The sequence below is a fragment of the Crassostrea angulata genome, unplaced genomic scaffold, assembly GCF_025612915.1.
Source record: "Crassostrea angulata isolate pt1a10 unplaced genomic scaffold, ASM2561291v2 HiC_scaffold_106, whole genome shotgun sequence".
Taxonomy (NCBI): domain Eukaryota; kingdom Metazoa; phylum Mollusca; class Bivalvia; order Ostreida; family Ostreidae; genus Magallana; species Magallana angulata.
Genome location: NW_026441661.1, coordinates 136,920 through 151,368, shown reverse-complemented (window position 1 = coordinate 151,368; position 14,449 = coordinate 136,920). Strand labels below are relative to the sequence as shown.

Here is a 14,449-nt window from a genome sequence, read left to right as displayed (position 1 = left end):
TTAGATACGGGTAGCGAGTTTAAAACAAACTTCTGGGAAAATTCTTCTTTACAACTTTTTTTTGGTGCGAGAAAAGGTGGGGGAAGGCCCCCCTGCCCCCCTCCCCCACTACGTGCCTGCTCTTTTGGAATTAAGTGGACAGAATGTAGGCTATGTTTGTCCACCTCTCGAAAAAAAAAAATAATTATAACCCTGTGCTTCGTTTGTCTGCTAAAACAAATGGTACATATAGAGAAGATGAATAATATTGAATATTTATTGAACGATTACTATCTTATAATGGAGCCCTGCTCCAACATCAGAATCACCGACCCTGTAGCCATAACTTGGTACATGTAGAAGCCTCCTCATTTATCATCAGCATGTGCTTGTTTATCCACGGATTGTCCAACAGTTGACAAAGAAGATTTTGTTTAAAAAAAATATGAATTGTAAAATTTTTACCCCAAACATTATGGCCCCTGGGGATGGTAGTCATGAATTGCACAATTTATGCTCCACTATAAAATATATTGTATAAACTACAAAAAGAATGTATTATTATACGATTTATTAAGTAAAAGAATTCAATCACATTTTTATAAATATTGTGCCCCGAGAGGTTTTAACCGCATTTAATGTCTGCCTATAGTAGCATGTCAGGATGCATGCTGTTTAATCAGCACATGAAAGATTAACGATCTAATATATATATAAAGACTAACTGACGAAATAACTTATGAGTGAGCATTCACAATCTAATTTGAATTAGATCCTTCACGCTCCTGTCAAATACGGTTGCGTGAAGGATATAATTTTAATTAGATTGCAGGCACGTAGCATCGTTTTTGAAAGTGTGTGTTTGTGTGTGTTGGGGGGGGGGGGGGGGGGGGCAGCAGACTCATCCAAAAAAAAGGGGGGGGGGGTAAAAAAAAAAAAGGGGGGATGTTACCAAAATCCTGAAAATCCTAATACGTTGGGGGGGGGGGGGTATACAGGGTCACAGAAAAGTGGGGGGCCAACTCCATGTAAATTCAATTTTTTGAATGTAAAAAGAAAAATCTTTGCTGCGTGAAAAAGTGGCTGCCCCCCCCCCCCCCCCCTGATGCTACGTGCCTGCTATTGATCATACTTAGCTGTTTCCTGCATCCCCTCTACCCCACCCCCACCCCCGATGCTACGTGCCTGGATTGGGGCATTCATAACTAACGTTATATGTTGCAACATTTACTGGTACATGTATGTATTTGCAAGACTCAGATTGACAAAAAAATGTCGTAAAATAAACTAAATTCTTGGTTTGTCTATTTGAAAAAATCCATAATTTGATAGTTCATTACGGATTCTTAAAGATATAATTGCAGGTAATCGGATAAAACCTATCTATGCTTCAATTATTTACATGATTTATTACTTGTATTTAATCAGGGGCGAAACATCTCAGAGCACGCGTGTAACGAGGGCGAAACTACCCAGTTCCTCTTATATAGAGACAGAGGACCAGTCAACAGACAGACATAACAGACGACAGTAAACCTGACGTGACGAAGTCGGAGAAAAACTAGGTCTGGAAGAAGAGATATAGAGACCTACACATCAGGGAGTTTAATTTTATATACCAACTAATAAGATTGGAGTCACAAAAGTGACACACAAGAAGAAATCACCAAAAATGATTTTCGACAGATCTGGATATCTTTTCGCCAATTTAAAAAAAATCCAGTGCGACCACTTGTCAGTGGGGCGGGGGGGGGGGGGGGGGGCAGCAATGAGTTCGCTTCCACACTCAAACGAACAACCATGTATTAGAAAAACTACAGAGTGATTAATTTGTGACCGATAGAATCTAATCTTAAGTTGTTTAAAACTCATGTTAATATTCTTTCAAATAATCATCAAATGCCTCAATTCAGGACAATTCAGGACATTCTTTTATCGTGCTAGCACCTACCGCAAACATGTAACATGGAACTTTGATTATAATTTGAGTTGATTTTGAAACTACCTTGTACGCTATCGTATAATTAAATCAATGCTTAATCAGATGTACAAGTAAAATAAATTTATCTTTTCATCTTAAACCTATGTAATAGTTGAAAACATAATAAATATAGTTCTGTCCGTGCAAAATATGAAACATGAACGCGTGATAAGGTACATGTAGAAGGACACGAGCCGACCGCGGATCACTTGTCCACTCACCCTATATTTCCTCGGCCATGTGCGAGAGATGATCATCATTTAATATTTGTGGCGGGGGGGGGGGGGGTGTTAACAAATTTTAGATATACAAACCAACCATTAATTTATGTCTGACGATGTTTCCAATTTGGAGTAATATCGTTCATTAATATTCATTTTCACTCTAATGTTTAATTAAATAAATACAAGATGGACAAACTTCTATAACATAAAATTAAAACAGTTTTTGTATTTACGACTATATAAACTCAAACACGTTCATATTCATCTTAGTGTGTGTCACGGTGTGCGAATCTTGTGATAACCGCTTACCGGTAGGTAGTGCAGCTGTGGCTGATCTCCTCGGCCGTGGACGAAGGATAGATTACGCAAAGGTACAACGCACAGACATGCACTGCTCAGAACCCAGGACAATTTGAAAAGTTTACAGTATAATGACCATATTCTATCAAATAAAAGTTCTTTATTTTAAACTTTAAACCAACAATTGATCTATGTCTGCTATTGCTTTAGATTGAGAATGACATTGCTTTTATTAATTAACTGAACAATTTCTTAATTGACACCGAATCGTTTAGTCGATAAACTTTTATGTGTAATCAAAACTAAAACAATTCTTGAGTTCGCGGCTAATTAAACTTGAATATGAGAGACGCAACTCTCGTGTATTAGATAACCGCTGACCGCTAGGTAGCCCAGCCGCGACCATGGTGAACGATTTTCTCGGCCGCGGGCGAGGGAGAGTTTCGTTAACTTGGCCAAATTGCCGCGAGTACTGGTCAACACGTATTACTTTTTCCCTCACATTGTGCAATACCCGAACACAAAAACAGTTTTATGAGATCAATAAAGTCACAAACAACATTTTTTGCAGCGACGCCCATATCGAAAAATTTACCGTTTTAGAGTTATGAAGCAAAGACTTTTAAGGGCTCTAGACCCCTCATTTTAGGGGCTAGCCCCTTTTTTATGGTATCAAATGAAAGCTCTTAATATTTTGCATAACTTTTGTTCTATATGTGTCTAGAAAAAGATTACAACTAAAAAGTTATTGAGCAAAGATATAAGCAAAATTTAACATTTTTTGAAACATAAATTTCAATGTAATTTTTTAAGAAGTATACGTGGGTTAATCAAACATGTAAAACTAGGAGGACAACGTTCAAGATGTCTACATTAAAGATTTGTAAATTAAAACTACTTGCTACAGATCAACTCGGAGCCTTTGCAGGTACACGAGACCCACTAAAAAAATATTCAAAGGAGAATAACTCAAAACCGGAAGTAAAAATTTCATAAGTTTTTGTGCTATAGTAAGCTATTGTCATTTCCAATAAACCCTGAAAATTTGAATAAAATCTAATGATAAACAAGCGAGATATTACAGTTTAAAGAAACGTCTAGAAGAAAAAGAAGAAGAACTAGACACGATCTCGTTGCGAGCAACGAGGAGGTCTTCCGTCCGATTTTTAGAAGAAAATATGACATCATCGACTTTGATTTTCGACAACAAAACATGATATGGAAAAAGGAGTGAAGTACTAATGCTTTATTGCATCGCTTTTTATAAGTTCTATTGCATCCCTTTTTTAAATGCTTGCATTTTCTCCAATTAAGATTGAAAAGATTAATTTTGTTTTCATCTGGTCCCTAAAAACCCAAATTGAGTAACACAAGAGAAAATCATTATATTGTTAGAATATATGAACGTATTATACCTAATCTAGCATTAATAACCTTTCACAAAATGGCTCTCATTAAAGGGCTATAGATGAATTTTTTAGAGCCCTTTGATCCCTTAATATAAGGGGCCAGCCCCTTTTTCTTGAAATCAAATGAAAGGACATTTATTTCTGAAAACATTTTGTCAACAAGTGTTTAAAAATTCGTTACCGTTTTGGAGATATATGAGAAAGAAGGTTTAAGGGGCCGATCCCTTATCTCCTTTTAGGGGCCGTTTGGCGAAATTTTGAAGATTGCATCTAGTTAAGAACATCATTTTGAACTAATTTTCTTCTGTACTGCATTTCAAAATATTTTTCCTTTCTGAGATATGGGTGATCGAAATTTTGGACTTTTGGCCCCTAAAACCTCTTAATTACATAATACATGACAAAATCATTACATTGCCTGGATACATAACTGTGAGATAAACATATTTGCTTCTATAACCTTTCACAAAATATCTCTCAGTAAAGGGCTACAGATTAAAGACTTTGGAGCCCTTTGGTCCCCTAATTTGAAGGGCTAGCCCCTTTCTCTTGATATTATATGAAAGGTCATTTAATTCTAAACAAATTTTGTTCAACAAGTGTTTAGAAATTCGTTACCATTCTGGAGATATATGAGAAAAAATGTTTTAGGGGCCGATCCCTTATCTCCCTATAGGGGCCGTTTTACAAAATTTTGAAGGTTGCATATTGTTATGACCATTAATTTGAACAACTTTTCTTCTGTATTGCATTACAATATTTTTTCCTTTCTGAGATATGGGTGATCGAAATTTTGGCCCCTAAAAACCCTTAATTACGTAATACATGACAAAATCATTACATTACTTGGATAAATAACTGTGAGATAAACATATTTGCCTTTATAACATTTCACAAAATATCTCTCAGTAAAAGGCTACAGATTAAAGACTTTAGAGCCCTTTGGTCCCCTAATTTGAGGGGCCAGCCCCTTTTTCTTGATATCAGATGAACGGTCATTTAATTCTAAACAAATTTTGTTCAACAAGTGTTTAGAATTTCGTTACCGTTCTGGAGACATATGAGAATGAAAGTTTTAGGGGCCGATCCCTAATCTCCTTATAGGGGCCGTTTAACGAAATTTTGAAGGTTGCATATTGTTATGACCATTAATTTGAACAACTTTTCTTCTGTATTGCATTACAATATTTTTTCCTTTCTGAGATATGGGTGATCAAACTTTTGGACTTTTGGCCCTTAAAAACCCTTAATCACGTGACACATGATAAAATCATCGCATTCCCTAGATACATAACTGTAAGATTAACACATTTGCTTCTATAACCGTTCACAAAATATCTCTCAATAAAGGGCTACAGATTAAAGACTTTAGAGCCCTTTGGTCCCCTAATTTGAAGGGCCAGCCCCTTTTTCTTGATATCGAATGAAAGGTCCGTTAAATATAAACCTTTTTTACATTACATGTCTTAACAAAATATTTTTCAGTAAAGAGATAAACAAAGAAAACCAGAAAAAATACGACATTTTTTTAAACTCAATTTTCGGGTCCAGGCGAGCTTCAACGCCTTTTAAGCCAGATCAAAATGAAAATAAAATTGCAAATCTACAATCTTTTGTCTACTATCCCTGAAAATTTGAACTCGATATCTTTTATAGTTTGGGAGAAGTTAGAGGAACAAGCCACCCCTCTAAAAATCGCTAAAACGTCAATATCTCAAAAACGGAACTGACGTCATCAATATAATAAAAAACCTATAAGGTTCCAATCACTATCTATTATATCTGTAAGTTTCATGAAAATCGGTCAAGTCGTTTCTGAGAAATCGCGTGCACAAAATTTGTAAGAAAAAAAAAGAAAAATAATAATAATAGGGAAAAAGAAACCGAACGAAAACAATAAGGTCTTCCGTTGGAAACGGAAGACCTTAATTTCCAACAGAATCAGTACAAGGTCTTCCGTTGGAAACGGAAGACCTTAATTATTACTTACGGAGCAGAACATCTTTCAAAAGTGAGATGGAAAAGGCCTTTTTTCCTCCTCTCCCTAGCCAATTCATTTTTTTGGCAACGTCGTTGTTTGAGATCGAAGCCATCACTCGTCTTACGCTTTGTTTAATGTTATCCCCGCCAATCGTTCCAAGTTTTCTTATCTAAATACATGTAAACAGTAAGTTTAATTTTATGCTTAATATTAACACACTATTAATTCTCAATTCATTGTTCATGAACAGTTTTCTGGTATAATTACAAGATAAAAATTTTTATGAAAGTTTTTTAAATCATTTTTTTGACTTTATATTCTGAGGTCTGAATCAAATATATAGTAGGTAATGGTGAGAAAAATATTATTCATACATGTACAAATCTTGCTATGATGTAAATCTATTTCATTATAAATTACGATACTCATATTACTAAAATATATAGTTCAATTAATAGGATTTGAAAAATACTCACATGTTGCTCTCTCTGGAACGATCTCGACACAATATTCCTCTTTGTCTTTGTGTGTGTCTTGCGCGCGAAGAAAGCTGACCTTTCTTTCAAAACTTAATTTATTGCCCTCCTTGGAGTCAACTTGGCATCCCTTTACAGAGCCGCATGCAGGGAGTGCTCCGACCATTAGCTGGCATTACACCAGACGCATATTAATTAATCTTTTGACCGATGTTTAAGATCGAGTAATTCCAGCAATATACTAGTAGCAACCTAAAGCTTGCAAATTGGCTACATATTTTAATGTAGATATAATATAATGTACAATGTACAATATAAATCATTACGTATATATATGGAAATGAATTACATTGACCCAATCGTGGCCCAACGTTAACTATATAAACATGATATTTACATGTATAGTATCATCTATAATTTAACCCGTTAACGATCATTTTGAACTAGCTGTTGATATATAACCCAGCGGTCATTTCAACGTTGAAACAACGTTGTTTCAACGTCAGGCATCAACGTTGAATCAACGTTGAAATAAGGTTGCACATGAAAGTTGAGGCAACGTTGAAAATGTAACGTTGTTTCAAAGTCAAAATTCAACGTTGATTCAACGTAGAAATTGTGTTGAAATCTGGTTTAAAATATATAGATATGACAATGAAAAAAAAGTTAAAATTAAGTGATTTTTGTAAAATGTTGATTATAAACATATCGTCTTTTAATATGTTGTGCTGTTTTATGTGTTTTGACACTTTATTAAAAGAAATCCAAATGTATAAAGTCAGCCTTTATTTAAATCCTAGTAGTATTTGCGTATATCCTTCGCTAAACAACTTGTGTATTAAGTCCTCGTTAAAAGTTGAACTTGGTATTTCAAAATGTTTTAAATAAGGCTGTAGGAATACGATTACAAAAAAACCACGTACATTCCGCCAAATGGTAGCCATGCTTGTTTTCCATGACAAGAAACAAAGGATGTCAACACAAAAACGTAGAATCTACAATAGTTAGTTCATCATTTGCATTCTGCAGACTGCTTTAAAAAATAACTCCCAAGATACTCCAGTGTAAAATATAAAATAGTCACAAATTAATCGTCCAAAAGCTAAAATCCCGGCATTTTACTGTACATAAAATCTGTGTAGTGACTGCACGAGGTGTACCTAAGAACTGACTTTCTTTGTTCACCAATAGCGTCTTTAGCGGTCAAGCTGACATAGAGCAGCCTGGTAAATTGCATAACTCCCTTGATCAGCAGTGCTTGCAGTAGTGATGGGTTCGCACATCCCCTTCTCACTGACCCAGTTAAAATGCAATTAGCCACTTGCTGTATGCACAGCTCAATCTCACATTTCTTGTATGAAAACAATTTTTTTAAATGTAATGTGAAATATTAATTTAACTTTTCGTTTAAAAGAAAATTGATATTTTAATTGGATAAGACAATAATATATTAATTTTATTGGAATATATATAAGATAAAATTGTATTCAAATTAACATTTAATATTTGTAAAAACACGTCATTTAATGCTTCCACTTTACAAAATATAAGTAAAACCTAAATTTAACAAATGATAAGGAAGTTTAAATTTGAATATATGTGTTCAGTTTCATTAACATATCAAAACGTTGTTTCAACGTTGAAATGTCGTTGATGTCTTCAACGTTGAAAATAAGTTGGGTCTTCAACGTGGAATCAACGTTGAGTTATGGTTTGGGTTTCAACGTTTAAACCTCAACGTTGATTCAACGTTGAATAATGGTTGATCAACGTTGCAACTTGATTTCAACCATTTCTCAACGTTGAAACAACGTTGCGTGCCCACTGGGAAGTTTGTATGACTGGGTGAAAGCTGTGTCAACTAACGAAATCAGTTTCTGTCAGTTACATATTATAAAATTCGCTCGCAGTAAGGTTTTCTTTTTTTAAAATTCCACGGACACCAGCAAAAGATAAACGTATAGATTGACGGATAAATAATCATTTTCTGTTTTTGAAAACTATATGCACTTCCCCACCGTTAAAGCAACTACACAAAACATGATTATATTCAATTGTATGCGAGATTAAGATGCATCGGGCCAACATTGTCCCAACCACAAATGATAAGCTCTATATAAATATGAGTACATAAAATCATCTATTAATTTAAGTTCTACATGCATTAGTTTGCCGAGTACACCGACGCTGATTCAATTCCTGTAAAGCAATGCTTGCCCATGTTTGATATGTTAAATATGTTCAACATAGGGCCAATGCAAGCCCAACTATTACGAATCGCCTTTTGTGTTAATTTTTAAAAGTGGACCAACGCTGGCCCAACCTTTGTAAAAACAGTGCTAATTTGCAATGATATGATAACTGTTCAACATTGGGCCAATGCAGGCCCAACCATTACATATCGACGTTTCGCATAACTCTTTTTTGTGTAAATGATACACGTTGTTTCAACATTGGCCCAACGTTTTAGATCCAATGTATTTAATCACAACCGCATGTTTGAGATTGAAACACAGTGTGCCAACATAGAGCCAACATCATACGGTCAACATATGTGATATTGCCACTAATGCGTAGACTTTTTGACATTGGTCCAACGTTGGTCCGATCATGTTATGCCAACTCCAACCTTTAACCAACAGACCGATACCCTACCAACGTTGGACCAATGTGCAGATGCTGACTGGGATAATGCTTGTTTCATACAGGAGGTATTCTAATGTGTATAGAAAATAGACCTCCTGTCTAAAACAGGCGCATGTTGATATTTTCGGTAATTTCGCTATGTATAACTAAGAAATGAAAAAAAACAACGAAAAGAGGGGATGTTTCGGACCCCACCCCACCCCCCACCCCGATCAGCGCATGATGTATTGAATCTCGTTTTGGGGTTACCCGGAAGTTTGATTTAAACCAATCACGTGATTTTTACAGGCTGCCAGGGAGAACCATCAACAAGGAAGTGTAAACAAATGGTAAACATTAAAGATATGTCGCCATTTTGAGTTAAAGGCCTTTATAAAGGTGTGTATAGTTCGTTAAATGCGTTAATTATTGTCAGCTGTTATTTTCTGATTGTTGAAAATTTAAATCTAATGCTTATAATCTTTAATTTGTTTCCATTGAGTATAAATGTTCTATATCAATGAATATTGCTGAAATGTAACAGCTTACTTTAATTGAAAATTAATGAAGAAAATATGAACAGATGTTTTGTTTGAATAACAAAAATGGACAAAAACAGCAACCTGTAGCATTTTTTAGGTCACCTGAGTCACTCACTCAGGTGACCAATTGCAGTTGGTCTTCATTCGTCATCATGACTGTGTGTGTCGACCGTCATGCCTGCATTACACTGCATGTCTGCATTAAATTAACAATAAATTAACAAATTTTAAAAATCTTTTCTACACCGATACATACATGTATGAAGGAAATGCATGGTTATGATGTATACATAACACCCTCTACCAAAATTTTGAAATTCATTGCCCCTGGGTCAGGGTTCAGACTCTAGGGTGGGGCGAAAATGACCATATAATAAAAATGTATAACATCTTAGAAAATCTTCCTCTTTATATAATCTCATACATGTATATATAAACGGTATATTAATTTTGTTAAAACTAAATTGTGAAATTCTTGACCCCTGGTCAGAAGTTTGGGTCCTAGAACGGGGCCAATATATAGCCATATAGTGAAAATGTATTAAATCTTAGAAAATATTCTTCTTTATACTAGCTCTAACACATATGGGGAAAAAACTAAATGCATGGTTACTCATGAACTCCTCTGCCTAAATTGTGAAGCTCATGGCACCCTGGGTCAGAAGTTCAACCCGTAGGTGGGGGGGGGGGGGGAGGCGGCAATATGGCCATATAGAGTTAATGCATATTGTGTTTTAAATTCTTCTTCTCTACTCTCACACATCTGTATGAAAAACTGACTTAGTAATTATCATTAAAATTATAAATTTCATGTCCCCTGGAGTATGGGTTTTGACTGTAGGGCCTAAGTGGATGTTTAGTGTAAAAGCATATAATGTTTAAAAATTATTTTCTCTACTCCCACTCACCTGTAAGGAAAACTGAGTATAGAATTTTTTTAGACCAGGAAGCAGGTAGGGGTTCTGACTCTAGAGCAGGGCCAAAATAGTCATATAGTGTTCAAGCATTTAAATGTTTAAGAAAATAGTCTTCTTTTAGACTTTACTTCTGCTGATACTGAATAAAAGCTGACTGCATTATCATAAAGAAGGAAAAAAGCCATCTATCATTTTTTTTTTTAATTTCATGTCTCCCAGTGTAGGGATTTGAATCTAGGGCGGGGCCAAAACACTCATATATAGTGTATAGGGTAGAGGTTCTTAATGCAGGGTGTTGCCAAAATGGTCAATTAGTGTTAATATATATAATGTTTAAAAAAAACATCTGCTGACACAAAATAAAAACTGACTGCATATTTAGAAAAAAAACTTTAAGCTGTCATCTTATGTCACCTACATATACATGTAAGGCAAGGGTTATGGCTGAGGTGGGCTTATAAATTTGTCTTATTATATTATTCTGCTCAGGAATTTCTATGAAAGAAATAAGCAAATTCCCATTTTTAAAAAAGAGAAAGAATGAAGCTTCTATCAAAGTTAACTTAAGACATTGTAAAACCATTTGGAAAGAGTTCAGTTTATCTGTGAAAATATATGCACATAAAACATATCCTGAAAGTTTACAAATATGGGGAAATTATTTAATATCAGAATCTTGCATCTTTTCAATATCAGGTCATGCACTCTATTATAATTGTAAGTTTTTCGCAAAAGTTATAGGTTTCATTGTCCTTTTTGAAAGATTTCAGGCAGGGAGGTGGTCTGTACAATATTATAAATTTTCTACTCCAGAATGAAACTTCACTAAATACATATATGAGACTTAAACGAGTTTGTATGTGGTACTCATGAAGGTGACCGTCAAGGCCTATTGGCCTCTTGTTTATAAAAATAAAATCTGAACTGTAAAGGAATGGAATATTTATTAGTAACTAATGAAAACTCTATTTAAAAATTTATACAAAAATATATCTTTTTTCAAATATGCTACTATTTAGAATGAATATGATGAAATATTGTAACAAAATTTACAACAATTAAAGTAAAAAAAAAAAACGCAAACAAATATATGTGTACAATATATTTTAATAGTAAAGATTGTTTGAATTTGTTTGATGCAGTAGTAAGTTTTAAAAACAATTATCTATTATGAGATTTTTATGAAGACAAAATTAATGCACTTTTTAGAAATCATATTCATTTATTTACATTTTTCAGTGTCTTTGCCTGTGATAAAACTACGTATCAATTTTGTACTATATAACCCATAATACAAATGACGCCAAATCGAGGCGCCAGCAGGGTTTGCTTATTCATATTCAAATATATAATCGTATGATGGCTTAAAATTATATAAATATAAATAATAAGGAATCATTCTTTGAATATTATGAGATGATAATTTCGGTCGGGGTGTGATCAACTCTATCATAAAGCCCTTTGGGCTTTATTGGATTTGATCACGCCCCGACCGAAATTATCACATCATAATACTCAAAGAATGATTCCTTATTCCTTATATAAATCTGTCTTTCAATAATGAAGTTGAGTTTCAAAAGAGATTCAGTGCTTCAAATTTATAAAGTTTAAATAAAAGGATAATGTTATAAACAATTGTGTTATTATTTGAAGCAAGATGATAGAAACATTTCTGTTAAGAATTTGTCTGAACTCATCTCACTTATTATATGTAAGTTTTATTGTATATATCATTAATCCAATTTTTGTGTTTATTTTTCAGAACATGAATAAAAGTGTCTGACCATGGACCCTGAGTACAGCCTTCAGGATGTGTTACGGTGTCATCTCTGTGAGACCCCGGGCCCCCCTATGTACTGTGTCATTTGTAACAAATATCTGTGTAAAGCCTGTGAGGGGGACCATTTATCTGATCAATCCAAAGAACACAAAGTGGTACCATTTAAAAAGAGGGGATATACTCAAAAGTGTCAAAAACATCCCTCAAAAATATGTGAACATTACTGTGAGCAATGTAACATTCCTATTTGTGCAACATGTCTTTCCTCTGAAGAACACAATGGCCATCAATTTATTGAAATAACTAAAACCATGGACAAGAAGAAAGAAATAATTCAAAAAGATTTACAACAACTAGAGAAATCCATTTATCTTAAATACCAAGAGATTGCATCCATTATCCCAGTCCAAAAATCTGCTCTGAATGAAAACTTCCAGAAATTAACAACAGAAATCGACAAACATGGAGAAGACTTGCACAGAGAAATAAACACCATTATCAGAAACATGAAATCCAACATGGAGGAAATGGACACCAAACACATGGCTGTCTTAGACAAACAGGAAGATGAAATCAAACACACCATTTCTGAAATCACACAGACCATTACTGAACTAAAGATGTTACTGGACTCCAATGATGTCAGCCGTGTCTCTGCCTACAAATCCAGGAATGATGAATTCAGAAGATTGCCTCCTAAACTCACAGTGTCCTTACCAAGTTTTACCCCTCAGAAGATCAACAAAGAACAGCTTTATCAACAGTTTGGTTCTCTGTCAGCTTCATCTATCAAAACAGAAGAACATGGCTACACCATGGAATCTCCCGGTGCTGAGTCCTCTCCCCCGGACAGACCGCTCATTGATGTACCACGGATCATCACACAGATAGACACCAAGTGTATACCATTATACAGTGTGTCCTGTCTGAGTGATGAAAAGATGTGGACGCGTGGTGATGACAACATCATGAGACTGTACAACCTCCGTGGGGAACTAGTGAAGTCAGTCAAAACCAAGTCAGGGAACGATCCATGGGACATAGCAGTGACAAGGAGTGGGGATCTAGTTTATACTGATTACTGGGATAGAACTGTGAACATAGTGAAGAATACACAGATACAGACAGTGATCAGACTACGGGGGTGGATACCTCACGGTGTCTGTAGTACCTCCTCTGGTGACCTCCTGGTTGTCATGGACAGTGATGATGGTAAACAAACAAAAGTTGTGTGTTACTCTGGCTCCACAGAGAAACAAAGTATTCAGTACGACGACAAAGGACAACCTATCTATTCATCTGGTGGTAACTATAAATACATCAGTGAGAACAGGAACCTAGATATCTGTGTGTCAGACTGGAGAGCCCATGCAGTAGTGGTGGTCAATCAGGCCGGGAAACTCCGGTTTACCTACACTGGTCCTCCCTCTACTACCAAGGAATCATTCTATCCATTCGCCATCACAACAGACAGCCAGGGTCGCATCCTGACAGTAGACCATAACAACCACCGTATCCACATCCTGGATCAGGACGGACAGTTCCTCCGCTACATTGACAACTGTCATTTACATCGTCCATGGGGTTTATGTATGGACACCAGAGACAACCTCTTTGTGACTGAGTTAACAGGTAAAGTGAAGAAAATACAATATGTGTAGAACATTACACAGCAGTGTAACATTGTTTATATGTATTACATGTTGACAAACTGACTGTATATATTATACTTGTTTGTGTATAACAGTTAATTATCTGTATTATATAATTAGTTTATGTTAATAAATAAACACCTTCATATATTCTTTACATACCAACAATACTATTGTTTATTTTCTCTATGTAAATCGTAACAAACTCATTGTTTTTGTGCAGTGATTTTAATGGTAAAAAAAATGACAGCATAAATATTTTACTTTCCAAACAAACTATTATATATACATGTGTATATATATATGCTTGTCATTAAAAGTTGAAAAGATTACAATCAAACATTCTGTTTAATGAACATTGTATATCAAGAATGAGAACAAGTGAATGTTTGAAGAAAAAAACCCATTTAATTTATGTCATTCTGTTGGATGAGTATATCATTGTGTATAATAAATGATTTGTATACAATAATGTGATCTTGTTTTAATTATTTTTATTACCTAATCAAAGGGATTTTGTTGTTTTATTACAAATTAAGTATTTGCGTTAAATATAAAAAAATAAATTGGATTTTCAGAATTA

General features: G+C 34.7%; 1 protein-coding gene across 1 annotated transcript; it reads left to right on the top strand.

The window, feature by feature from the left end:
- The first annotated feature begins 9,092 nt into the window (after positions 1–9,092).
- LOC128169179 (uncharacterized) lies at positions 9,093–14,336 on the top strand. Its single transcript, XM_052835345.1, has 2 exons — positions 9,093–9,374; positions 12,197–14,336. The coding sequence occupies exon 2, from the start codon at positions 12,220–12,222 to the stop codon at positions 13,873–13,875; it is 1,656 nt and encodes a 551-aa protein (XP_052691305.1). The 5' UTR covers positions 9,093–9,374; positions 12,197–12,219; the 3' UTR covers positions 13,876–14,336.
- The last annotated feature ends 113 nt before the right edge of the window (positions 14,337–14,449 follow it).

Coding starts and splice junctions, on each gene's coding strand:
- LOC128169179 (XM_052835345.1), top strand. CDS start 12,220: ATGGACCCTGAGTACAGCCTTCAGGATGTGTTACGGTGTCATCTCTGT.